General features: G+C 35.6%; 1 protein-coding gene across 3 annotated transcripts in view; it reads left to right on the top strand.

Annotated features, from left to right (window-relative positions):
* Positions 1–27,049, top strand: part of WRN (WRN RecQ like helicase) — a 122,648-nt gene that overhangs the window by 33,094 nt on the left and 62,505 nt on the right. For all 3 annotated transcript variants that reach the window (XM_045821508.1, XM_045821506.1, XM_045821507.1), the window contains 13 exons: positions 288–433; positions 911–1,059; positions 1,801–1,950; positions 3,448–3,517; positions 7,440–7,554; positions 13,037–13,454; positions 15,889–15,954; positions 17,887–18,037; positions 19,352–19,427; positions 20,678–20,745; positions 23,584–23,692; positions 24,272–24,340; positions 25,840–25,922. In XM_045821508.1, the coding sequence (XP_045677464.1) occupies positions 288–433; positions 911–1,059; positions 1,801–1,950; positions 3,448–3,517; positions 7,440–7,554; positions 13,037–13,454; positions 15,889–15,954; positions 17,887–18,037; positions 19,352–19,427; positions 20,678–20,745; positions 23,584–23,692; positions 24,272–24,340; positions 25,840–25,922 (1,670 nt within the window). The remainder of the gene's footprint in view (positions 1–287; positions 434–910; positions 1,060–1,800; positions 1,951–3,447; positions 3,518–7,439; positions 7,555–13,036; positions 13,455–15,888; positions 15,955–17,886; positions 18,038–19,351; positions 19,428–20,677; positions 20,746–23,583; positions 23,693–24,271; positions 24,341–25,839; positions 25,923–27,049) is intronic.

The following is a 27,049-nucleotide window of genomic DNA, read 5'->3' as shown; positions in this document are numbered from 1 at the left end:
TTAACTTTTTGGATGAGGTTGTTAGTTATGCAGAAGTTAACATGTTTTAAAAAAGATTTTATTTATTTATTTTTAGAGAGGGAAGGGAGGGAGAAAGAGAAAGAGAGAGAAACATCAATGTGCGGTTGCTGGGGGCCATGGCCTGCAACCCAGGCATGTGCCCTGACTGGGAATCGAACCTGTGATGCTTTGGTTTGCAGTCCGAGCTCAATCCACTGAGCTACGCCAGCCAGGGCTTAGAAGTTAACATTTCAATGTAATTAACTTACACTATTTTCCCCCTGTAGCATGAGTCTTTCTGAGGGAGATGTGGTGGGATTTGACATGGAGTGGCCCCCGACATACCGCAAAGGGAAACTGAACAGAGTCGCACTGATTCAGATGTGTGTGTCAGAGAGCAAATGTTACTTGTTTCATATTTCTTCTATGTCAGGTTGGTATCTCTTTCCTTTGTTTCATTTTTGTATGGTAGATAATTATATTATTGTCAATTTTATCCCTATAAAATTAAGCTCTTGATGTAGTTGGTACTTCTTTCATTACCTTACACTTATTTAAGTATTTGTGTTCCACCTGATTCATTCATATCCTGTTTTATTTAATTTTCATGTTTCTTTCAGACATTAATATTATTCCTGCTTTAGAGTGTAAAGAACTGAAATCTAGAGAGGCTAAATGACCAGAAATATACTGTTACTGTTAGCAGGGGTAGCATTCAAAACTAGTTGGTTTTCTTGTCATTTATCAACAAGGGTTTTTTTTTGCTTTGGGTAAGAAAAGAAATAAGGTGAATATCTGAATTTTAACAACGTGAACATTAATGTAAATATAAACATATAATGTGTAGGAAGTAGAAAATAAATTCATCATGCTTAATAGAACCTATGAAAATAATAATAAAATGTTACAGTTTTTCCTCAGGGATTAAAAATGTTGCTTGAAAATGAAGCAATTAAAAAGGCAGGCGTTGGAATTGAAGGAGATCAGTGGAAACTGCTGCACGACTTCGACATCAAACTGAAGGGGTTGGTGGAACTAACACATGTTGCCAATGAAAAGGTAGTGACAGTATGTACATTATTTTCCCAAACAAGATAAATTTGTGTTTCACAGAATGTGCCTCCTATCTGACTGCTGGACGTTTTGAAAAAAAAAAGTTTTTGTGATAAAGAAGTCTCAAATGAGTGTTTCATAATTAAAGTCTTTAGTTTTAATCTGTTGCCTTAGCAAAGTTTCTTTAAGCAAGTACTTCCTTTATATTAGTATTATTTCACTGTTTCATTATTTTCAAATTTAAATATTATATTTTAAGTTTATCTCTTTAATCTGTTTTAATCTATTTACATCAATGCCCAACACCTTTTTTTTTTTTTTTTGAAGGGAGAGGATGATGGAGCTCTTGTGGTATGGTGCTCTTTGTGAAGTTTGACCATCATTTGTATCCCCTGTGTTCCACATATTTTATTAATATAGTCATTAGGTTAAATTCTCATATTTAGCTAAGTATTTATTTGGCTGGGGGGTAGAAAGCCTGCCAATCTATCCAGTTTTTTTTCCCTATGAAACAATAGTTTCACAGTCTAAGACTTTTAGTAACTACTTTGGGGAAATTCCAGAATTCTGATCATGTGGACTGCAAATGATGTTTTTAATGACAGGATATTTGTGAGGACTATTTATGCTTTATATTTTGGTATAACATTTTTAGCTTTATTTGTGGCATGATCATTTGGTGGTATTTAGGAATGTACGAAAATAGAAGGAGTGATTTTTGCTGTGTTGGTTGTTCATGATTTCTAGCTAAAATCTGCGGAGTCCTGGAGCCTCAATGGTTTGGTTAAACACCTCTTTGGTAAACAGCTTCGGAAAGACCATTCTGTCCGCTGCAGCAACTGGAAAAACTATCCTCTCACTGAGGACCAGAAAGTGTATGCAGCTACGGATGCTTATGTACGTACCAAAGATCTTTAGACTATGATGTGTTTTTTTTAAAACCTATCATAAATTACTTTAGAAAAATTTTGTTGTGGTTAGTGGCACAACTCAACTAAGATATTTTCAGTTTGGCAGTAAAATGCTTAGGAAGGCATTTGGTGAAGCTGTTAATTCTCAGTATTAGTTAAAAAGTACCAATCAACAGTTGTTCAGTGCCAGTTATTTTTATTGTCATGAAGCCAAAATAATGTCCAATTTGTATGTAAAAAATAGGAGCTTGCTGAAAACGTGAAAGGCTAATGAGCTGCGACTGAGTATGCACAAATGCTATTGACGATGTGTTTGATTCGTAAGCATCTTCAGAATAAAAATAATTACAAGACAGTTTCTATATTGAAACTGACCTTATTTCTTATATTTATATTTAAAATGTGGTAAAAATTTAGAAAAATTGCCTCCAGATTTAGTTTCTCCCTGCTGCTAGTGAGATGCATTTTCATATTTGCATATTTGTACATAGTGAAATCTGGGCTTATCTTTATATACAGCACTGTTGGGTTTTTTTTTTTCTTGTGAAGTATATTTTATGGCACAGTGAATTACTTTTTCCCTAATTTATACTTTTAATTATTTATTTTAATCCCCACCCAAGGATATGTTTATTGATTTTAGAGAGAGAGGAATGGAAAGAAAGGGGGGAGAGAGGGGGGAGGGGGGAGAGAGAGGGGGAGGGGGGAGAGAGAGAGAGAGAAAGGAGAGAGAGAAATTGATATGTTGCCTCTCATACATTGATCACATGTGCCGTGACTGGGGATTGAACCTGCAACCTTTTGGTGTACAGGATAACGCTCCAACCAGCTGAGCTTCCCTACCAGGACCCTAATTTATACTTTTATTTGTAGATGAATATCTTATCTCTTTTTTTTTTGCATCTATTTTTTAGGAATAGACTCTCCTTTTATTTATAAACAAAATAATTTTGTTGGAAAATAGGTTGATAATTTTCTTTTATGTTCTGTTTTTTAAAAAATGTAAAACTTGTTGAGAACTAGCTAAAATTTCATAGTGTTTTTATTCATGAATAATGAGTATGACTTGACCCTATCAACAGTCTCTAGAAGAAGGACTGTTTATATACTGATTGACATTCTCAGCTGGTTTAATGAGATATGTGGAATTGGATACCTGTAGTCCAAACATACTTCTCTTACTTGATTGCATTTTGTCAGATTCCATTTGTACGTTGTTTGATCTGGATACCTTCTTGTAATATTACATGTTAAAACATGAAAACTCAAACTTTACTTTAAAGCATAGGCTGCTTGCTTTCTCCATTCTCACCATTGGTGTGGTGAGTAGATGAAGACATTCAAATGTTTGTGTAACTTAATAGGTTGAATTCAACTTTTGGGTGCTTTGGGAGTATCATTGTTTTGGATTTTTGTAAAGATGAGTCATAATTTTGGTAATTGTTATTTAGTATGATCTTTTCATTTTTCTTTTTTTCCATAGGCTGGTCTCATCGTTTATCAAAAACTAGAAATGTTGAGTGATGCTGTGCAATTGTTTTCACTAAATAAAGGTATGTAATGATCTAAAAATAAAAGATAAAATTTGAATGTACTCTTTTGTGAGGTTTAGCTCCGAAAAAACAGTATTCACACCTGTGCAAAGTATTTAGTATTATTACAACTTCTTGAGAGTCTGAGCAGTTTTGACATTAGATTGACGCCTAATTGGCCATAGCTTAGGGTTTCAGGCATGTTACTTGTGGCAAAGCAGGACTTCCTGCTTTTGCTTTGTAGCATTGCTGCTTATTAGACTTCTGTGGTTGGGACTTTGTGGCTTTCATAACGTCAGTGATAAAACTAGCTACCTCCTAGTTTAGAGATTATATTGAATATATCCTTTCTATAAATATTTAAAGTGTATAAGATGCTTTATAGTGCCCTGGTTTAAATTTCTAAGTTTTCTCCCCTGCTGTTTTTCTCTAAGAAGAGTGGCCACTTCATTCAGCTTGACTGCCTTTCTCAGGCATCTCATTAGGTTGGTGATGGCAGACAGAGGGAGTGAGCAGCAGGGCTGAAGAACATTGAACAGGAGGAGCAAGATTTGGGATGAGGAGTCATACGGTTGATTGTAGGTACGTTAGAGGGAGGAAGCCTGCGAGGTAGCAAAGTGGAGGGGGCCAGTAGGCACTTAGATACACAGCTGTAACTCAGAAGACAGTTTGCGTTAAAAGTAAAGAGTTGGGAGTTGGAGATGAAGAACTGGGGCTAAGAAACTTGAGGAACTCTTAGTATTTAATGTTTTCCTGGAGGAGGGGACAGCAGAGGAGTGGCCACAGGCATATTCACACTTAGGAGTATGGTGTGTAGAGGGCCAAGCAGAGAACATGTTTTAAGTGGGAGGATGTTATCAACAGGTTTAAATTACGCTGAGAGGCTGACACACTGACCACTTAGAATTAATCATTAGACTTGGCAACATGACCATTATTTGTAACCTTTCACTACCGCAGCTTTGAGGTACTGGGTGACAAAAGAGTATTTCAGTGAGGAAGAGGTCATGAAAGCATGTGCTATTAAAACAGAAGAGCATCCACAGACTTCGGTCCATGGAGGTGTGATAACCTAGCAACAGGGGAGTAGTGGAATGATGGAACAACTTCTTTTTCAGAAGTTTGGTGTGGAAGGGGAATATCCATTTATTTGTTCATATACCTTACCTGTTGGGTGTTTATTATGGGTCAGGCCCTGTTCTGGTTGCTGGGGAAATTCACTGAATGAAACAGACCACTCCCCTTCACTTCTTTGACTGAGGTGAGAGGGAGCGAGCCACACAGACGTCCAGGGGAGGACATCGCATCGCAGGCAGAGGGGGAGAAAGAGCCATGCCTGTGAAGGTGGTGGCTGCCTTGTGGAGAAAGAGCAGCTGTAACTAAGTGCGGTAAGGAAGGGTGAGAGGAGTAGGAAATGTCGCCAGAAAAGTGCCTTGAGCCAGATTGTTTAGGACCTTATAGGCTATGAATCTGACTTCATATTTTATTAATTAAAGTAAATGCAATGGTGAGTGATGGAAAAACCCTTACAGGATTTGGAGCAGGAGAATGGCGTGATTAAATTTTTATTTTAAAAGGATTTTTCTAGCTGCTGCAAGAGGGCAAGTATTTAGGCAAGGAAGTCAGTTAGGACGCTGTTGTAATAGTCCAGGCAAGAGATGATAATTGTTTGGTTTAGGCTGGTAGCAGTAGAGATGAGAAGTGATAGATTCTGTATATATTTTGAAGATACAGGTTGTGAAGGATTTGTTGATGAATTCTCCATAAGGGGTGAGACGTCAAGACTGAGCAGACAAGATATTTTGGTTGGATTTATTGAGTGAATGGAAGGATCAGTTAGTGGAAAGATTATGGCAAAGGAGAAGGTTTTGGTGGAAAAAACCTAGGTTTACGTTTCGGACATGCCAAATTTTAATGCCTGTTGATATCTAAGAAGACATCTTAGTTGGCAGTGTGATTCTGTAGTTAAGGGAAAGGTTGACATTGGAGGTGTGACTTTGGGAACCATCAGCGTACAGATAGTAGTTAAAGCGGTGAGACTGGATGAGATAAAACGGGGAGTGAATGGAGTCAAGAGCAGAAGAGGCCCAAGCATTGACGTCATCAAGGGCACACGCGTTTGCAGGAAGACGAGCAGAGTGCAGCAAGGGGGGCCGAGGAGGGTTGGTAATGATGGAGCAAGTATAGGAGCTGTGGTGTTCAGAAACTAAGAGAAGAAAACATTTTAAGTAGGAGGAGGTTACAAACTGTTTTAAATACCGTGGAGAGTTTGAGCGAGGTGAGGAACTAGAATTGACCATTGGATTTGACAGTGGGAGTTCCTTGGTGACTTTGCACACGCTGCTGTGCTGTCCCGGTGGGGCGGAAAGCTTGCTTGCAGTCAGTGTAGGGGGGAACGGGAGTAGGAAATTTGAGACAGTGAGTGCTGATACCTCTTTCAAGACATTTTGCTGTAAATGGGAGTAGTGATACTGACACAGACTAAGTGGCAGATGGAAGTGGGAAGATGAGATCGTTCTCTTCTTTGCATTTCTGTTTTCTTATTGAACTAAGAGTTGAGTTGTCCCCTGAGTAAAGGAGGGACAAGCTGCTGTTCGAGGCTGGAGAGAAGAAAGAGGTATGAAATTGTCATCTTGAGGTTGGGAAAGCAGGAAATACAGAATGATTAACAGTCATTACTGAGGGTTTGAGATCTGTGGCAGGAATTTAAAACCAAGTGAGGTGAGTCATCATACTTGTGTTTTCTTTTCAGCTATATTCAGCTGCTTGGGTCAAGGCATCAAGTAGGTAAAAAAGCTGGGTTTAATTAGAGTAGGGGTTTAGCTAGGCGAGTACCATGCAGGGAGGAAGGAGCTAAAGAGTGAGTCCATATGAACATGTGATTACTGTGATATGTTTAGGAAAGGAAAGTAAGACATGGTGATAAGTGGGAATGGGAAGGATAATGGGTGAGGAAAAAGTGCCAGAGTCAGTAGATCTGGCTCTGAAAATGGGGAAGAATTGCTGTATTTTGGAAAGTGTGTTTGAAAGGAAGAGAGCATGCTGTTGTAGAGGGTAGAATGCTTTCCACTCAAGTTTGGGTGTGGTGACGTCAGTGGAAGTCGTGAAGTCAGGGTGTGACTGTGGGAATGGGTGGCCGAGGTCAGTTGAGGAAATGGAGGGATCAAGGAACTGCAAAGCCCGCACTTTCAGGTGGAGCATCTCTGTGAATGTTGAACTCACTAGGAATCATCACGGGAGTGAAGGGAAAGACAGTGAACCAGGCGCTAAAATCGTCGATGAATGAGATGTGGTTTTGAGATCGTAAGATAACTGCAGTAGTCAGAAATGGCAGATGTTACATGCTTCCCAGGAGCTGGGCTTACTTGAAAGGCAAGGGAAGTGGTAATGGAGAGGAAGGACTTCTAAGCTGGTGAAGGGTTTGGAAAAAGACAGTGGGTTTTGTGGTGTAGATGGAGAATGATGTGCCAGACAGGATGAAGCTGAGAGTTTGGAAGATGATCAGGGATTAGACAGGCTTGCATTTCATTTTGGTGGTGACTGATTGTGAGGACAGTAAGCAATGGCTGATGGGTAAGGCTATATTTTATCAAACTATGTTTAATAAGCAGCCCACCTGGTATAAGATCAATTTCTGATTTTAAAATAGTGCAGAGGGTTCAGACTCTCATTTCTACCTTCTCCTGCCTTGGTTGATAACTACTGGGATGTAATATGTGTGAATGCAGATAATTTTGAATTTATTCTAAACTTAAATAGCAAAAATTTGAAAGGGAAGTAAAGTGACAAGTGATTTGGAAATAGGATAAGGAAGTCTTTTTGTTGCAATTTATTTAAAGGAAGAAAATAAAAATGTGAGTCCTAATGCTGTTTAAATAAATGGCTAACTAGACATCTCTGTTCTGTGGTTTACAAATTAATATTGATTCTTTTCCCCCCCCAGAGGAAGAAGTAACACCTAGCACTGTGAGGACACAATTGACAGCAATGTCTGAGGAGATGGTGGGTCTGACTAAGCATCTTCCTGACGCTGTCAGAAAACTGGAAAATCCGCAGAGGTGAAGTGTCATCTTTTTGTCTTTCCTTATCAGTCTATTTGTTCTTACTGCATTTTGCTATCTGTGAGAAATCATTGTTCATTAAGGAAGATTCATATAAATGTGCTTGGATATATGCATACATATAGACGTATACATTTGAGAAATATCTTTCCAGTTGTTGAATTATGCATCAAAAGGTTTCAGGCTTTTCTGTCTGCTTTTTTTATGAAACAAAACAAAATACAATTCATAAGTCCATGTGGAGGAAAATATTTAAAATTCAAAGTTGTCTTTTTCTTTGTGTTTTTGAGCATCTTTTATTTAATTGTATTTCGTTTGGTCACTTGAAATCAGTAAAGAATTCTGTAAATAAAAAATCTACAAATAGACGAAATAAGAAATCTAAAATAAAAAACTTTTATCCTAGTAGCTAGCTTCATTTTTCAGCTGCCTGACTGTCACGGGAGAGTTCTGCCTACTCCGTGCACTGTGGCAGACGTGGCACTGCGGACTGCAGCTGCGTAGCCGGCTCCTTCTGAAGCCAGGCCTTGCCCTAGTCTTAATTGCTAAATGACTTTGCTGTTCAATCTCCAGAAGCAGGATTGTTCTTGAACAGTGAATGATTACAATGTGGCATTGTTATTTTGAGGCAAAGATGCTTTGTAGAAATATGAAGGGCTTAGTTAAAATAGAATTCTTTTTTTAAAAAATTGAATTTATGGTGGCGGCATTGGCTCATGGGGTCATGTAGGTTTCGGGTGTAATTTCTGTGACCCGTGATCTGTGTATTGCATGTGTGCCCATCACCCACAGTCAGATCGTCTTCCGTCACCATGTGTTTGGCCCCTTTACCCTTTACTACCTCCCGACCCTTCCCTCTGTTAACTGCCTGGCTGCTGTCTTTCTGTGTCTCTGAGTTTCAGTTTCATTTCCCACGTATGAGTGGAAATCATATGGTTCTTGGCTTTTTTTCCTGACTGATTTATTTCACTTAGCTGAACATTCTCATGATCCATCCCTGTCGTTGTGAATGGCAGTACTTCACCTTTTTAACGGCTGAGTAGTATTCCACTGCATATAGGTACAACACCTTCTTCATCCCAGCCTCTGCTGAAGGACACTTTGTGGAAGCATGCAGCAGTTAGTTAAAGTAGAATTCTGACTCTGACAAAATGAATGTTAATGTATTCTTTGTTGGGTAAGATTTATGATATATTTTCATTGAGAGATTTCAAAATATGATATAGAAATACAGTTCTTTTTTCAAAGTCATTTTCCCCCTAACAATTTGTTTAAGTAGTCTTTATGTAACTTGGAGAATTTCTGAAAGATGCACCTCTCAAATGGGGAAGGATGCCAATAAAACTGTTTCTTATCCATTTTTACATTTTTCCCTCCATAAAAGAAGAAAAATCACTATTTATATGATGTTTATATGCATTTTGTATTTTTGCTCTAATAATTAAAATATCTGTGAATGCTTTTTGTAATGCCAAAGCTAAATAGATTTCCTTAAAACCTGAGAATGGAAAATACTGGATTCATTTTTAGGAAAGAGAGATCTTGTAAAGTTTTAGTGTCAAGGCGAGAACTAGTTAAATTTCTAATTTAATGCTGTTTGTAACAACTCTATGGTACTACCTAGTATATCTAGATTGTACTTCAGAACCAGGAGGGAACAAAAAAGGCCTTTGAACAGCCAAAATACCATGAACGTGAACATGAATTCAGGCTCACTTAACTGTATTTGCAGTGGAGTGCATGAGGCTGCAGTTGGAGCGTATTTGCTCTTTGTTTATAGATAGGGTTTAACGATCTTGGATATCCAGTTACAGTGAAAACCAGGGATAGATAAGGAATGTTATGCACAGGACCAGAGCTGGAAGTTGCAGTTGGCTGTCTCTGAAGGAGAGGACAAAATGATACAATTTAAAAACTCTTGAAATAGAGCAGTGTGAGGTTTGTTACAGGAGGGAACAACTTTATGCTTCAGGGACATGGGAAAGTATCAGGTTGTACAGTACTGCTTAATCTTTGATTTACATTCAGTACTTATCTGTTGTATTGCTCTCAGGCACTTGACATTTTGCTGGGTGCTGAGGTTGTCTGCAGGCTGCTAATACGTAATAACAATCCTGTGAAGGAAGGAAAAGTACACTATTCATTATTGAAGAAGGCAGGGCAGCTTTTGATGTATTCAGAGTAAATAGTTACCTTACATGAAACGTGCTATGCTCTGGTGTTAGCATGGAATAAATGAGTCCTTACGGTCTTGTCAATCAGTCTGTGTGCCACTGTTGCTCTGTTTATATGTCACAGCATTCCCTCTGCATTTAACAATTACACTGGGGCACATACCTGTTTCCCTAATGTATTTACATACAGTTCTTGTAGTTGTATTAAAATAAGGTTTGAAGACTTTTAGAGTGTTAGAATTAGTGAGCTTTTAGGTTTGAATTTAATTTTGCTTTTGGTTTTTTGATGTAGACTTGGTCAACTTAAGCTTGAGCTCAACTTTGGAGTATTGGTAATGGTGCTGTTTTCAGTATGAAAATAACTCATGAAAGAGACCTGGCTGGGTAGCTCAGTTGGTTAGATATTGTTCTGATATGCCAGGGTTGAGGATTTGATTCCTGGTCAGCAAGAATCGAACAATGAATGCATAAATAAGTGAAGCAACAAATTGATATTTCTCTCTCTCTTTCAAAAAAATCAGTCAATAAAAAATTTTAAAAAACTCTATATAACTCAGGACTTTTGATAGTTTATTCCCATGAATGATCAAATCTTTATTTGAATCATCAATATAGAACTTCGAAAGTCATGCCAGTCTGACTTCACTTAGTATGATATTCTCTCTCAGGGTGTCCAACCCGCGGCCTGCAGGCCGCATGCAGCCCAGGATTGCATGAATGTGGCCCAACACAAAATCATAAATTTACTTAAAACATCATGAGATGGTTTTGTGATTACGTGTTGTGATGTTTGTAATGTGTGGCCCAGGACAACTCCTCTTCTTCCAATGTGGCCTAGAGATGCCAAAAGGTTGGACACCCTAGACCCATCCATATTGTTGCAAATGGCAGTATTTCATCTTTTATTATGGCTGAGTAGTATAGTATTCCACTGTGTGTGTGCACCGCATCTTTCGATGCAGTCATCCATGGGAGGACCTGTAGGTTGTTGCCATGCCTTGACCACTGTGAATAATGCTGCAATGAACATGGGAGTACGTGTATCTTTACGGATAAGTGTTTTCAAAATTTTGGGGTAGATACCCAGAAAAGGGTATCTACTATAGTAGCTCTATTAATTTTTGGAGGATCCTTCATACAGTCTTCCATAGTGTCTGTACCAATTTACATTCGCACCAGCAGTGTATGAAGGTTTCATTTTCCCCATAGCCTCTCCAGCACTTGTTGTTTCTTGTTTTATTTGATAATAACCATTCTAACAGGTGTGAGTTGGCATGCCATTGTGGTTTTGATTTGCATTCCTCTCTTAGCTAGTGAAACTGAGCATCTTTGCGTGTATCTGTTGGCCATTTGTGGGTCTTCCTGGGAGAAGAGTCTGTTCAGGTCCTCTCCCATTTTTAAATTGGATTATATTTTTTTGTTATTGAGTTATATGAGTTCTGTATGTATTTTGGATGTTAGTGCCTTATCGGGAGAATTGTTTACAAATATCTCCTCCCATTTGGTTGGTTTCCTGTTGGTGTGGTTGATGGTTTCCTTTGCTGCGTAGAGGCTTTTTCGTCTGATACAACCTCATTCATTTATTGTTGCTTTGACTTCCATTGCCTTTGAAGTCAAATTCACAAAGTTATCTCTAAAACCAAGGTTCGTAAGTTTAGTGCCTATGCTTTCTTCCATGTATTTCATGTTTCAGGTCTTTTGTTTAGGTCTCTGATCCACTTTGAGTTAATTTTTGTGTATGGTAATGAATAGTTTAGTTTCATTTTTTCATATGTGGTTTTCTAGTTTTTCCCAGCATCATTTCTTGAAGAGGCTTTTTTTTTTCTCCATTGTATGTTTTTGGCTCCTTTATCAAAAATTATTTGCCATTATATATATGGTTTTATTTCTGGGCTACCAATTCTTTTCCATTGGCCTGTGTGTCTGTTCTTCTGCCAAAGCAGGCTGTTTTGATTCTTGTCACTTTGACCATATGATTTCACTCATATGTGGGGTGTAAACCAGAAAGCAGCAAATGAACAAATAAACAAACAAAAACTCGTAGACACAGACAACAGTGTGGTGGTTACCAGAGGGGAGGGTGGTGCGGGAGATAGAAGAGGGTGAATGGGGTCAAACATGTGGCGACGGAAGGAGGCTCGACTTTGAGTGGTGCACACACAGTGCAGCGTACAGATGATGTCTCACGGGACTGTTCCCTTCGGAGTTACACAGTCTTATGAACCAGTGCCACCTCAATGGATTTAATAAAATTATGTCATGTCAGATTTTATTAAGGATTGATTTTAATACAGAAAAATTGGAAGAGCTAAGCAAAAGCATTAAACAGTAAAATATGTCTTTTCTCAACATATTCCTTTTTCTCCTTTTCATTTCTATTTTTATGAAGTAACTAAAATTTGCTGGAATAAGCCCTATAACCAATTGATAAGATAGTGTGCCTCAATTTCCAGTCTAGCTGTGGTTTTCCTATTTAGTTAATCAGGTTTGGTTTTAATGTAGCTATTTAAAGTCACTTAATTAAAATGTTATATTAGCAACTATATTTAAGAAGTTAAGAAATTCAGTTCATTTCAGATCATAAAAATTTTCTTTTAATTTAAGGTATTTAAACACATATTAAGGTATATGTGTTTATAATCTTTTGATATACATCACGACTTTTTCATTAAATATAGGCCTGATGTGTGGAGTTTTGCAGAATGTTTCTTGTTTAAACACACCCATACATATCATCTACAATTTCCAGTTTCAGTTTCTTTAAAATGGATGAAAACTTAAGACATTTGAAGCAAACTTAATACAGAGTCCTAAGATTATTCCTCCAAACTGTTATAGTGATTTGAACTGTAATCAGACAGAACTTTTTTTTTAAGAGGAAATTTGCTAAGTCTTTCCATATCACATGTTCAACTTAAAATTCAGTGAAATAGTGTTTTTTTTTAGTGGTTATGTATCATTGATTTGATTTACATTTAATTAAATTAAGTAGCATAAAAAGTATGGCTGGCGTGAACATTTACCATGGGACCAAATACTGCTGCACTTAATAAGCATATAAGTCAACTGTTGAGTGCAGAGATGCATTGCTGTATTAGGGAGTAGTCTACCAGCTGTAAGCATATAGTGGGCACTAGGGAATGAGGAACAAATTTAATCTAGTGTGTAAGTGAAAAATAAAACAAAACAATGTGTCCTTGAAGTAAAGTCAGTTTAGAAAGTTTCTACCCATTCAAAAGCATTAACATATTATCTCTATAGTTGATGTAGTTAAAGTTAAATTAACTTCTCTTAATTTTTTTTAGGGTTTCTCTACTATTGAAGGATATTTCAGAAAATCTGCGTTCACTGAGGAAGGCAATACTCGGTTCTGCAGAGACTGACCTGAGGCCCAGCAGTGATTTTAACTCGCTGCCTTTGGAAGGCCCAGCTGCTGGTGGAGTGCAACAAAAACAAATTACAGAAAATAAAGCTTTTCCTGAAGTTAAAGAGGAGATATGGGACCCAGCATTTGATAATTTATTTATGCACAATGGAGAAAATATGCTTGCAAATGAAGTGAAACAAGAAGACGGCTTTGAAGATGGACTGGAAGACAATATGTTGAAAGAGAATGCAGAAGGAATGTGTTTGATGTCGTTAGATATTACAGAATATGAACTCCAAGTTTTGGAACAGCAGGCTCAAGAAAAACATCTTAATGATGTTACCTGCAACTCTGAGGTACTAAGTAAAGGGAAAACAGTTTTCATTCAGCCGTAGGGGTTGGCTGGTTTTTTATGTAAGGGGCACATAGTAAAAATTGTTGGCTTTGTAGACCACACAGTCTCTGTTGTTAACTACTAAATTCTGCCAATTTAGTGTGAAAGCAGGTATAGACAAGCATAAACAAATCAGCTTGTCTGTGTATCAGTAAAACTTTATAGAAACAAAAAGTGGGCTGGGTTTGGCTTGTGAGCCATATTTTGCCACTCCCAATTTACTATAATAAGCAGCATCTTATAGTTTCATGTGGATACATTTTATAGTGTCAATATATATTTATTGTAATTTGCTATTTTTGCATTACTCCTGCCTTTTATCTAATAAATATTTTTACTTTCTTTTTTGGATTCCCTACATATCTACTAGTATTTACTCTTCCAAACTTTACTTTGGGGAATAGATTGATTTCCTCATACAGATATTCTTTACTTGTTATAGTAAGAGGGTTTATAATAAATTATTGCTTTTGCTCGACACTAACCTTGCTGTCATTGGGAGAGCCGGTAATCTATGTTTTTTTCTTGATAGATTATTATTAAACATTCTATATTTTCTCTCAACTTCATGTTTAGATTTCTAATTATTATGTTCTGATTAGATTGGTTTAATTTGTGAGATTTTGTTTTTCTCCTGGCTAAGTTAAGTGTATTTTTTGAAATAATGAAGTTGTATTAGAGGAATCATTATATTTCTTTTATTGTAAAGACAGATCATAAAAAGAGATGTTATACAGCCTTGTAGTTTTATCTCATTCACTTTTCATTAGTTTAAAAAATTACCTATGATGTGCACATTCAGTAGAATTTTATGCATTTTTCTTTACAAACCTGTTCTAAACTTTTAGAAATTAGATTTAAAAGTAGTTTAATAGGGTTATGTCCCCCTCAGTTTTCTAATGGCAAAGTCTCAGTACTTGAAGAATTCTCTATATTTTGGCCAATAATTAGCAATCACTTCTATCAATATGTGAATGCATTTTATTTTAAAATTGTTTTCAAATAATTCTCATATCAATGGTTTGTAAAACAGATTCCGTTTTTAGGAAATATCTTTTGCTAACATCTGTGTGACATGTAATTAATTTTATTTAATTAGTTTATTTTTATTGTATTTTTTCCATTACCATTTATCCCTGCTATACCCTCTTCCATCTACACCCACCCTCCCGGCACCCCCACCCTTCCATCACCACATTGTTGGCCATGTGTTGTCTCGTTTTCTTCTTTTCTGTTCCACCCCCCCCCCAACCCCCTCAACCCCGGCTGTCATCCTGCTCTCCAGCTATGAGTCTGTTTTGCCTGTTAGTTCAGTTTGTTCATTAGGTTCCACATATGAATGAAATCATATGGTATTTGTCTTTCTCTGGCTGGCTTATTTCACTTAGCTTAATGTTCTCCAGGTCCACCCATACTGTCTCAAAGGGAAAAATTTTCTACCTTTAATTTCTTGGAAATCTCCTATCATGTGTACACTTTAAAAATAAAATGATGTTTCATATGATGACACAGGATTATGATCAGGGTTTCATGATCTGACTGACGTTTACCCTAATTATTACCATTTATATGGTTTAGTAATTATTAGCATTTTTTCTTTATCCATGAAAGACCCCATTTAAAAAGTAAAAGATTTTTTCTCCTTGTATAAATCTAATTTTAAACTTGTTTTTTAAAGCTTAATATTTTCAGGTTAATTAAAGAGGGTATGGAGTCAATTTTTTTCTCCTACTTACAATTTAAAGAGTAGACATTTTGGGCAGTCTTTCTTCTATATTTCTCAGTGCAGTTTCCCGTGGTGTTGGGCACATGCTTCCGGGGGACTGCCAAAGTTTTGTAAAGGTTCCTCGTACCTAAGTGTCAGCGATAGTTAAATAAATACCTTACTGACACTCTTTTTCAAATATATGTAGATGCTATTGTAAAATATTGATTTATTTAAAGATATTTTAATAATCAGAGTACTTTTTGAACTTTTAAAAAATAAGTGGGTAGATAAGAACAGCTATCATTCCTGGCTTTGTAGAGAATTTTTTCAAGCGCGTAAAGAGGTTCTTGTACTCAAAAAGTTTGGGAAGCACAGATTGGCATTGTTTAATGATAGTTGAACTTGGCACTTTGTATTCTCATTTAGAGTGTGGGCTTTATTTCAAGTCTGTTTATCTTCTTCATCTTTCCAGTTGTATATTTTTCTTTCTCTTTTTATTTGTGTCTTTGTTTCTTTATGTTTACTACTCCTTTTTTCTTTCTCCCTGCCACCCTCTTTCCCTTCTTTCTATCTTATTATCATATAAACAAAAATATGTGTTATATATTTATCTATTTTGTAGAAAAGAGGGTATGGAGTCAATTATACTGGAAATTAATGTTTGACATCCTTTTATTTATCCTCCAAGGACAATGAAGAAGATACATCTTATATAATTGAAAGTGATGAAGATTTAGAAATGGAGATGCTTAAGGTATGTTTAACATTATGGAAGATTACTTCCAGTTCTTTCTAAAGGTCATTTAATTAAGTAAAATATTACCTAATTCTACACTGGTCTCACACAATGAGATTGCTATCAGTTATGTAAACCTAGATTTTGTTTTCCAATTCATCATTCTTTATATTTTTATATGGTCTATGAATAATGTTTTAGTAGTAGTATACTAATTTTTATAAACTAGAAAACATACTAATATGTTTTCTGTGTTCCTTTTTAGATCACTTTCTTTTAATCTTCTAATCTTTTCCTATACTGAGGGTTGTGATTCAGCTCTCCATTACTGAAATAGGTTTCCCTTTCTTCCCATTCATGTGTATTGCTTTTTATTTGGAAGTTTTCTTTTTTTACATTCAGTTTCCTTTTTTCTTTATTCGGTTTTATATACTATGAATTTTTTATATTTATTGTGTATAATTTTCTCATGTTTAAATGTTTGCATTTTCCCCTGTTATCAAATGAAATTATTTTCTTTGTAATTTATTTATTTTCTATATATTAACCCAACTTCCAGTTTCTTTGTCAGGTCCTGTGAACCAAGGATGGGCAATAAGAATGGAAAGTCTAGATTAATTAGGCAAATTAAGTGAAAATTCATATATAGAAGTTCATAGTTATGCATATTTTTTATTCCTAATCTTTTTAGGTCAATGTGATTTTTTTTGAATGAAATGAGATTAGGTTCCTGATTCTTTAGTTTTGAGACAAAGTAGTGGGTAGTGATTAGGAGTGTGGAGTCTGAATTTGCAGATGCATTCTAACCCCAGCTTCTCCATTTATTCGCTGTGTGACTCGGAGCACGTTTCCTAGCCTCTTTGATGCTCAGTTAACAATTGTAATTATTACTTAACGTGGTACTTTTGAAGAGCTTAGTAGAGCCTGGCATTCTGTAAGTGTTTAATAAAGATTAGTGAATAGTAATAATAGTAAATAAATGCTAAATTATATTCCTTTATTGGTTAACCATTTCTCTGAGGAGTGCTATTTAGGTAGTACATTTATGGTATACTTGTGGACTTCTACAAACATATTATATATCGAACCTCTTAGAAGGCGACCTGGATAACCATGTGAGACAAGTTGATTTTCAAAATGCTTTTGAAGTATGTTTGTTAACTTGAATAAATAATCAGAAACAGAACTTTATTTTCCTTTTCCAGATCTGAAATGAATACATTTTTTTAAAAAAATGTGAAGTCAAATTTATTAAATGGAGGTTTTAATAAAAAGAGAAAATAGGAACTGTGGTTTAATATTTCTTTCTGTCACTTCTCAGTAAAAAATTTTACAAATGATACAATTTTGGAATACCCTAAGGTTCTTTAAGTAGCTAATCTTCATTCAAGGAGGAAAATCAGATATTGTCAGAAAAAAATAAAAGCAAAAAACTTTATTTCACATTTATAATATTTCTTAAATTATTTGAATCTTTTTGTTGTTTTAACAATTCCCAAAACACATTTATTGTTTACTTATAATTTAAACCATATGCTTACTTTAAAAGACTGTGACTGATGTGTGATATAGAGAAACTCATTGCAAAAATAACATTAAAATCTGCATCTACCACTTGGGAAGTGAAAACATTGAAGTATGATAAAGAAAGAATGTTTTAAATTATCTAACCTCAAAATTTATGATAACTCTCCCTTGGCATATTTCATTATATGCTATTCATGACCCCTGCGTGTGCCAGAAGTATTCCAGCTTTGGCCTTGTGCCTTAGCAGCCAGTTTTGAGCACGTATTTAAACTGGAGCACACATGTCCTTTTGTGGTTTTGCTTGCTCATCTGTCAGATTTGAACAAAATTGTAGGCTCTGTTAATAATATGCTTTTTGTGTTTGGTGAAAAAGATACGGCACTGTCAATGATTTTGCTTTTAAAATTATTTTTAAACTTTCAGTCTTTAGAAAACCTAAACAGGGGCACAGTCGATCCAACTTATTCAAAATGCACAGAAGTGGAAAGAAATCTGGACGATTCTTTTAAAGAAGATGAAGATGAAGATGAAGATGAGGATGAAGCTATTGAAGAGGAGGAAGAAGATAATGGAGGTAAGCACTGTACTGTGTTTGAAATGACCCACCTCTGATACCTACCACTGACTTTAAATTTAGGGTTCAGTTTTTAAACATTTTGGAAGTCAAGGATTTTGTGGCATGTAGTTAATTAGGTCCTCTAAACTTGTCATGAAGTCCTTAGTTTTTCGGTATTGTAAAGCACTGTTGTGTTATTTGTAAAAGCAGAGTAATGAAAGTTCTGTGTCATTTGGTGAGTGTGGTGATGTGAAACTTTTCATCCCAAATTTTATGTTTTGTTTGTCAAAATTATAAAATCATTAGTAAAGAATCATTAATTACTGGTATTAGACATTATTATAAATAGCATAGATATATAATGTCTGTTTTGCAGGAGCTTATTAAAATAAGTGGCACAATGTTAAAATAGCAAAATAGCCCAATTTCCATACTGTATATGCTAACTATAGTAAAGAGTCCACTAAGTGAACCTCCTGTTATTTAAATGGAAATAATAGAATAGAATATTGTAGCAAACTATGGTGTCTTCTCATGAAGTAGAACTCTCTCTAGAGCCAAGTTTCATCAGTGTTATAAAGTGGAAATCTAAAGTATATTTTGCAGGTGAGGAGTACATGAAGATGTTAAAAAAATGTTTCCCCACTTGTTTTCTTGTATTAAGTACACATATGACATCTCCAAATCAATTTAATTTTCTATATAGAATTGTTAAAGCTGAGAATTATAATGATGAATTTTTATTTGTTTAGAGGTGAATTATGTTGATTCTTTGCGTTGCTCTTTCTTGGCCACTTGTGAACCCTGCAACCTGAGTAGAAAATGAAAATCAGCTGAGTAAATTTAACATACCTTCCTTGTGCTATGCTGTTAGAATTTGGGTGAAAGATTTGGTGGAGTTATAAGTAAGAGAAAGATTTTATCTATGGATTTCATTGGTGATTGTAATGTAATTCTGATTATACCATTAGTTGAAAGTTGGGTATGTTATAAAATTTGCATTGGTATATTACTTGCCATGGTTGGGTCTCATGTTAATTTTTAGAAGCTCAGCAAATACCAAAACACCTTTTTTTTTTTTTAAATGCTGGCAAAGTATGAACCACAACAAAGTTCTAATCCTTAGAATTAGGTCATTACCAAAGCGTTTAGTCAGAGTCGTGACTGGCGCCGAGAGGGCCAAAGTGGTTGGATTTAAAAGTCAGAAAATAGTAGTAACCTTTGGATCTACCCCTCTAGTCTTTATAAGAAGCCAATGAAATAAAACTTTTATTCCCTCACACTACATGTACTTCTATGTTAACATAAGTACCCATTTTATTTTATTTTAAGACCCTTCGATACCAGGACCAAATGCAGAGCAAATTATTTGCCTCAAGTCTTACTTCGGCCATTCCAGGTTCAAGCCGTGAGTATATTCTCAGTTAATTGAATTGCATATTATTCTTTTCTTCACAAGGGGAAATAGGCAAATAATCCACCCACTTCACAGAAACCACACAATTTCACTATGGTTTAGATGTGTTACATTGTATTTTCTGTGACTACAAAGTTAGTTTGAAGTAATATTTACATAAAACTCATGTCTGTAAATTATTTTTGTAGCAAAGAAAAATGGTTTTTCTTACCATAGAGAGTTCTGGATAGAAACTACTTTAAATACATTAGTAAATGAATTGTAATTTAATGCTGACTTGTTTTTCATTAAATAGGTATCTATGTGCCCATTCTGTATATTTTATTGTTCAAAGCATGCTGATATAAGAGAAATTCATAAGACAACAGTTTGAAGAACAGTGATAATATTACCATTTTTAATATAATTCAAATATATTTACATCTAAGTGGATACATTTACAAGTATTAATATAAGATGAGGAACAAATACATTTGAATGAAACTAATAAGAATGTAGATATCTAGATTGGATTTTTTTTCCTTGTCTGGGAACTTAAACTTTAATCCATGGAGGCATTTATTTCTTCTTTCCCTTTGGTCTTAAAATTTTTTTAAAAATTAACTTTGTCCTACATACAGCAAAGTGTACATAAATGTACAATACACATCAGTGAATTTTCCCAAATGAGGTCCCCTGTGTAACCAGCATTCAGATAAGGAAGAATAGGTTGTTAGCAGCATACCTTTCCAATTGGTTTTTCCCTCAGTGTTTTATTAAACAAATGTTTGGAGATAAACAGTGAAGTTGAAAGAATATTTTTACTATGAATACCTGTATATTCAACATTTTGCTATACATAATAACACATTCATTGATCATCCCTCTACCTATTCCTTAATCCAGTTTTTAAAAAGCATCTCAAGATCAATTTTAGACATCATTACACTTCTTCAGAAATACTTTGGCATATAAATAATTAACTATAGTAAAATATTTATTTATTTATTGGTATAAAATTTACATACTAGGAAATGGTCAAACCTTAAGTGTATATACATTTGCAAATCTTAAGTGCACATGCGTACATCCATGTAGCCTAAATTTAGAGTTCTATCTAGGGTTCGTACATTTTTATATTGAAACTCAAGAATGTAAAAGAATTTTTATTAGAGGAAGTAGAAAAATTAAATGGCTTTCAATTTGTCCTCTGGGTTTCTTGTTAGTAAAACAAAACAGCCTTTTGCGTTTTCGTTTTCTAGGGTTCAGTGGAAAGTGATTCATTCTGTACTGGAGGAACGAAGAGATAATGTTGTTGTCATGGCAACTGGTAAGTTGTACTTAAGCAAATAACCTAATCTTTTAAAAAATACTTCAAGGTTTTTAAATGCCTGATCTTTCATTAAACTCTCAAAATACAAGTACAGTAGTTGCCCCTTATCCACAGTTTCACTTTCTGTGGTTTCAGTTACCCATTGTCAACCATGGTCTGAAATATTACATGGAAAGTTCCAGAAGCAAATAATTCATAGGTTTTAAAATGCTCACCATTCTGAGTAGTGAGATGAAATCTTCTCAGCCCCATTCTGTCCTGCCCAGGACGTGCATCCATGCCATAGATGCTCCCCCACACGTTAGTCACTCAGTGGCTGTCTCTGTTATCAGAACTGCTGTTACAGTGTCGCAGAGCTTGTGTTCAAGTCACCCTTATTCTACTTAATAATGGCCCCAAGGTGCAAGAGTAGTGATGCTGGCAATTTGGATATGCCAGAGTGAAGCTGCAAGTGCTTCCTTTAAGTAAATGAGTGAGTGCATTACAGTAAGATATCTTGAGAGACAGACTGTGTTCACATAACTTTAATTACAGTATATTGTTATAATAGTTCTACTTCATTATTACTTATTGTTGATCTCTTACTGTGCCTAATTTACAAAGTAAACTTTATCATAGATTTGTATGTATCGGGTTTGGTATTATCCATGGCATCAGGCCTCCATTGGTGGTCTTAGAACATATGCCCTGTGGGTATCAGGGACAGCTGTACAAATACAGATGGTGTAAAATACAGAAGAGAGGGAACTGAGAGTAGATGCTTAAATTTATGCATGAATTAGCTCTTACAAAGATATAAAGTTTATTTGTTTTTTTTATAATGGCTCCAGTAGTGCTTTTAGTTTCTTTAACTTTATTCAAAATAATTTTGTTAGATTGTATTGTGACAGCTGTCCTATCAGCATGCATTTAAAAAAGGCTTGTCAGGTTCTGGCCAAGATGGAGGGAGGGGTAGGTAGATACACTTTTCCCCTTGCACAAACAAAAGAAGGAAACAACCAATTTAAAACCAGAAAACAACCAGAACTGCCAGAAAATTGAACTGCATGGAAGTCTGACAACCAAAGAGTTAAAGAAGAAATATTCATCCAGACTGGTGTGCCAAGACAAAGAAATATGGCTGAAATATGGTCCAGTGCTTTGTACAGAGTTCAAAACACTGGTAACCAGGATGCTCCCAGAAATGATTGAGCATGGTCACAAAATAGAGGAGGAAGTGAAGGCTATACAAAGTGAAATAAAGAAAAATCCACAGGGAACCATTAGTGAAGGGAAAGAAACTGGGAGTCAAATCAATGATTTGGAACAAAAGGAAGAAATTAAACATTCAACCAGAACAGAATGAAGAAATAAGAATTCAAAAAACTGAGAGGCTGAGGAACCTCTGGGACAACTTTAAACATTCCAACATCCGAGTCATAGGGCTACCAGAAGGAGAAGAGGAAGAGCAAGAAATTGAAAACTTATTTGAGAAAATAATGAAGGAAAACTTCCCCATTTTGGCAAAGGAAATAGACATGCAAGTTCAGGAAGCCCAGACAGTTCCAAAGAAGTTGGACCCAAAGAGGAACATGCCAAGACACATCATAATTATATTACCCAAGATTAAAGATAAAGAGAGAATCTTAAAATTTAGTAGCAAGAGAAAATAAGATATATTTACCTACAAAGGAGTTCCCATAAGACTATCAACTGACTTCTCAAAAAGAAACCTTACAGGTAAGAAGGGGCTGGAAAGAAGTATTCAAAGTCATGAAAACCAACAACCTATGTCCAAGATTACTCTATCCAGCAAAGCTTTCATTTAGAATGGAAGGGCAAATGAAGTGCTTCCCAGATAAGGTCAAGTTAAAGGAGTTCATCATCACCAAGCCCTTGTTATATGAAGTGTTAAAAGGACATATCTAAGAAAAAGAAGATCAAAACTATGAGCAATAAAATGACAACAAACTCACAACTATCCACAACTGAACTTAAAAATATAAAAAGAAAAACAAACTAAGCAAACAGCTAGAACAGGAACAGAATCATAGAATGGAGATCACATGGGAGGTTATCAGTGGGGAGGTAAAGGGGAGAGAGGGCGAAAAGGTACAGGGAGTAAGAAGCATAATTGGTAGGTACAAAATAGACAGGGGAATGTTAAGAATAGTATAGGAAATGGAGAAGCCAGAGAACTTATGCATATGACCCATGGATGTGAACTAGGGGGGAATGCTGTAGCAAAGGAGGGTACTGGGAAGAGGGGCATAAAGGGGAGAAAAAAAGAATGGGGCAACTCTAATAGCATAATCAATAAAATATACTTAGTAAAGTGAAGGAAAAAATTGGTGAGTTTTTGTGTAGCCATTTTAATATCGAAAAGGGAAGAAAATACACAACATTTTTGGCATATTATCTTTATTCAAAAAAGGTAAAAATGCAACTGCAACACACAGAAAAGATTTTTGCATTGTATGGAGAAAGTTCTGTAACTGATGAAACTTGTTGAAAGCAGTTTGCAAAGTTTTGTACTGGAAATTTATTGCTGGACAATGCTCCATGGTTGGGTAGACCAGTTGAAATTGATAATGATCAAATTGAGACATTAACTGAGAACAATCATTGTTATACCATGTGGGAGAAGGCCAACATACTGAAAATACCCAAATCAATAAAGTTATTGGTGAAAACAAAAAAAACGTGTCTTTTATGGAGAAAACCATATGAACTTTTTAGCCAATGCAATAGCATGATAGTGAGTGATCATTCATCTCATTCAAGTGCATTGTAAGAAGAAATCAAAATACTGAGGCTTTGTTTTCATTTCAGTGAGTATGTTCTTTTTATTTCAAGGCTATGGGAAGAGTTTGTGCTTCCAGTACCCACCTGTTTACGTAGGTGGGGTTGGCATCGTCATCTCTCCTCTTATTTCTTTGATGGAGGACCAAGTGCTCCAGCTTGGGTACGTAATGTTTTCATTGCCACCTTGTCAGCTTTCTCTCTCTTTCCATGAAGGTCATATCGGATCTCTAATTATGTATTTTAAAGTCGAATTCCCAGTAACACCTTTATATAAGTGTTACTTTATAAGCAATACATGACATGTTAGGGGAAAGAACCTTTCTCAGGTTCTCCGTAATTCAAGACCACCAGGTGGTCCCAATAAACACTTTTTTAAAAGCAAACAGACTGCCATTTAAATTGCATTTTTAAAAATTCTGTTCTCTTTCAGTTATACTTGCTCTTTAGCTCAATGTAGGCTTCTATGTATTCACAGAAGCCTACATTGTAGTTATGGAAAAATTTTAAATGTCTTTCAGTTTGCAATGTTTTTGAAAAAACCCTCCTTAACAACTTACCTTCTAATATGGCCCTTGAAAGAATTTGTTGAACGAATTAGTAAGTTACAAAAAGACTGAGGATTGCAGAGGGGAATGTATTGTTTTAAAGAATTATATTTCTTTATTATTTCTCACTTAAGAATGAAGTTGATATTTGTAAAGTGTACATGGCTCCAGGATATGTGTTTGTTTTCTTGTAGAATGTCCAACATTTCAGCTTGTTTTCTGGGATCAGCACAGTCAAAACGTATTCTAAAGGATGTAAAATTGTGAGTAACTTACATGCTTTCTGATCATATGATCAGGTTTCTATGATGTTTGAGAGAATTTTATACACAAAAAGTTATACTTAATGCAGGAACAAAATGTCTGTGGTATGAATATGTACAGCTGAACACGAGTCTTTGTGTAGTCGTGGGCTCTGATTTCATTGCTATAAACATGACTGGGTCATGTGGTAGATAAATATTTAAGTTTTATTTTCTAATTGAGGTAAATTTACGTGATTTAATATTTATCATTTTAACCATTTTTAAAGGGTACAGTTCCTTGGCTTTTAGCACATTCAGAATGTTTTGCAACTGTCATTACTAACTCCAGAACATTTTCCTCAGTCCCCCAAACCTCCATATCCATTAAGCAGTCAGTCCCCATTGTTCCCTCCCTACCCCCATGTAACAGCTAATCTAGTTTCTCTCTCTGTGATTTGCCCATTCTGGACATCTCACCTGAATGGACTTACACAGTGTGTGGCTTTTGGTGTCTGGCTGCTTTCACTTAGCACAGTATTACCGGCACTTCATTTCCTTGTATGGATGAATGATTCTATTTAATAGACATACCGTATTTTATTTATCTGTTCATTAGTGATGTACATTTAGGTTGTTTCCACTTTTTGGCTGTTACGAACATAATAGTACTTAGAACATTTACATACAAGTTTTTAAATGAACATATGTTTTCAGTGCTTTTGTGTATAAGCCTAGAGAGGAATTGCTGGGCCATATTGTAATTCTATGTTAACTTTTTAAGAAACTGCCAGATTTTTTTAGAGTAGTTTCTTTTTTTATCTATAACCTCTATGTGTTTTACTCATTGTTTTCTCCAAGGAGATAAACATTCTTAGCTTTTTTAGTCACAAAATAGAAGATTGCTTTGCAACTCCTTTTTTTACACGTTTCAGGTCTTGCCACTCCAGAGGCTGACTGGTTGGTTGATTCTTGATCAGACCCCCAAATTCTAGGACAGAGACCCATTGACTTGATTTTCATACTGTGTTTAACCCTGGCCCAAGAGGATGTGGGCAAGAGAACAGAATGCATAGAGAAGCATGCGTGCATAGGGTTTCACCGTAGGGAAGTGTGTGAACACGGGCTATAGTTCTCCAGAAGGAGGGTGGTATGTAGGTGCATCGCTAACACGCAAAAGGTTTACTACAGGCTTGATCATGTAACTCAGGCACTGTAATTTTGGGTCTGGACCGCTAGAAATCAGAACCAAGCTTCTGCTGTCACCTTAACGCTCAGCACTCCCTGACAGGCATTGCCAGTTTTTATGTTCACATGCTGAAGTGAAATCAAAGAACAGCATATGTGGATACGAGTATGTACACATCAGTATTCATTTAGTTTTTAGTAATTAGCATAATGTGTTTTTTAAAAATTTATCAGGTATTATGGTTGTAAGTTGTAATTCATTGGGTTATTGTTTTCTTTATTGTAGTAACATTTCCTCTCCTGTTTCTTTTTCGTTTGTTTTGTTTTTATAGAGGCAAATACCGGATCGTGTACTTAACTCCAGAATTCTGTTCGGGTAATTTGTGCTTCCTCCAGGAACTTGAGGCTATGGTGGGTAAGTGGTACCACAGGATCCTTGTAAGAATTTACTGAATTGAGTTATCCTTTAAAGTTGAACTTGTGGACGATCCTGCATTTCACTTCTGTTAAAGTTTATTTCAAACATTAATTCTTCCAGGAAATCTCTGACTCTCCGACTGGGTGTCTCTCCTGTCTTATCCCATAGAAGGAGCCTGTAATTCCTTCTGCCATAGAAATTAGGCTGCTGTCTTATAATTACCTGTTTATATATGTTTTCTTCTCTACTATAACCTTTTTTTGGGAAAAAATACAATTCTTACTCATTTATATTTCCCTAGTTCAGTGCTTGGCACATAGTCAGCATTTAAGTGTATTGTTGAAAACTGTTCATTCTTAGATTTCATGAAATTATAGTTTTTTTTTAAATATATGTTGAATCTAAATTAAATCCATGTAGTGGTTCTCTACCCTTGTTGTCCAAGAGACTCGCCTTTCAAACTTTAGAAAATACAGCATCTTTCAGCCTTGAAGGTTCTGATTGAATGCCCAGGGATGGTGCCTTGGCATCTCGGGTTTTTCAGAGGTGATTCTGGTGTGTCCTCAGGGCTGGAAGACACAGGACCTTTGATTATTTGCCACCAATGAGTATGATTATTTTACCAAATTAGAGATGAGTTAGAGTTTTTGCTCCAGAAAATTTAAATACAGATTTAGTCAAAAGCTGACATTGCTCTTTTTGTACTTAAAAAATTTTTGTCTGTTATTTCCTTCTTGATGGTTAGGCTCAGCTGCCTAACAGTTTCTATCCAGGCTCATTGCAAATGCACATATTTCAGTTGAACTAACCAATATTATGTAATCTTGTTGTATCATTATCTGTTAAAATAATTCCACATAGCAAAGTTTTTTTTAACATTGCAGTTTCTCATTTAATGGTTACTTGCACATAACTCTAGGGAAACATTTAACAATTTAATTAACAGTATAATGAAAACAAATTTATATCCTTTTAGTGTGTGTTAAATACTAACAAAAGAATTAGGACAGAAATTAACATTTGATTAAATATATTGTCAAAGAACATATTCTTCCTGGCTGGCATAGCTCAGTGGATTGAATGTGGGCTGCAAACCAAAGGGTTACAGGTTCAATTCCCAGTCA

The sequence above is a fragment of the Phyllostomus hastatus genome, unplaced genomic scaffold, assembly GCF_019186645.2.
Source record: "Phyllostomus hastatus isolate PE091 unplaced genomic scaffold, TTU_PhHast_1.1 phas_scaffold_46, whole genome shotgun sequence".
NCBI classification, from domain to species: domain Eukaryota; kingdom Metazoa; phylum Chordata; class Mammalia; order Chiroptera; family Phyllostomidae; genus Phyllostomus; species Phyllostomus hastatus.
This window is presented reverse-complemented; position numbering and strand designations above follow the sequence as displayed.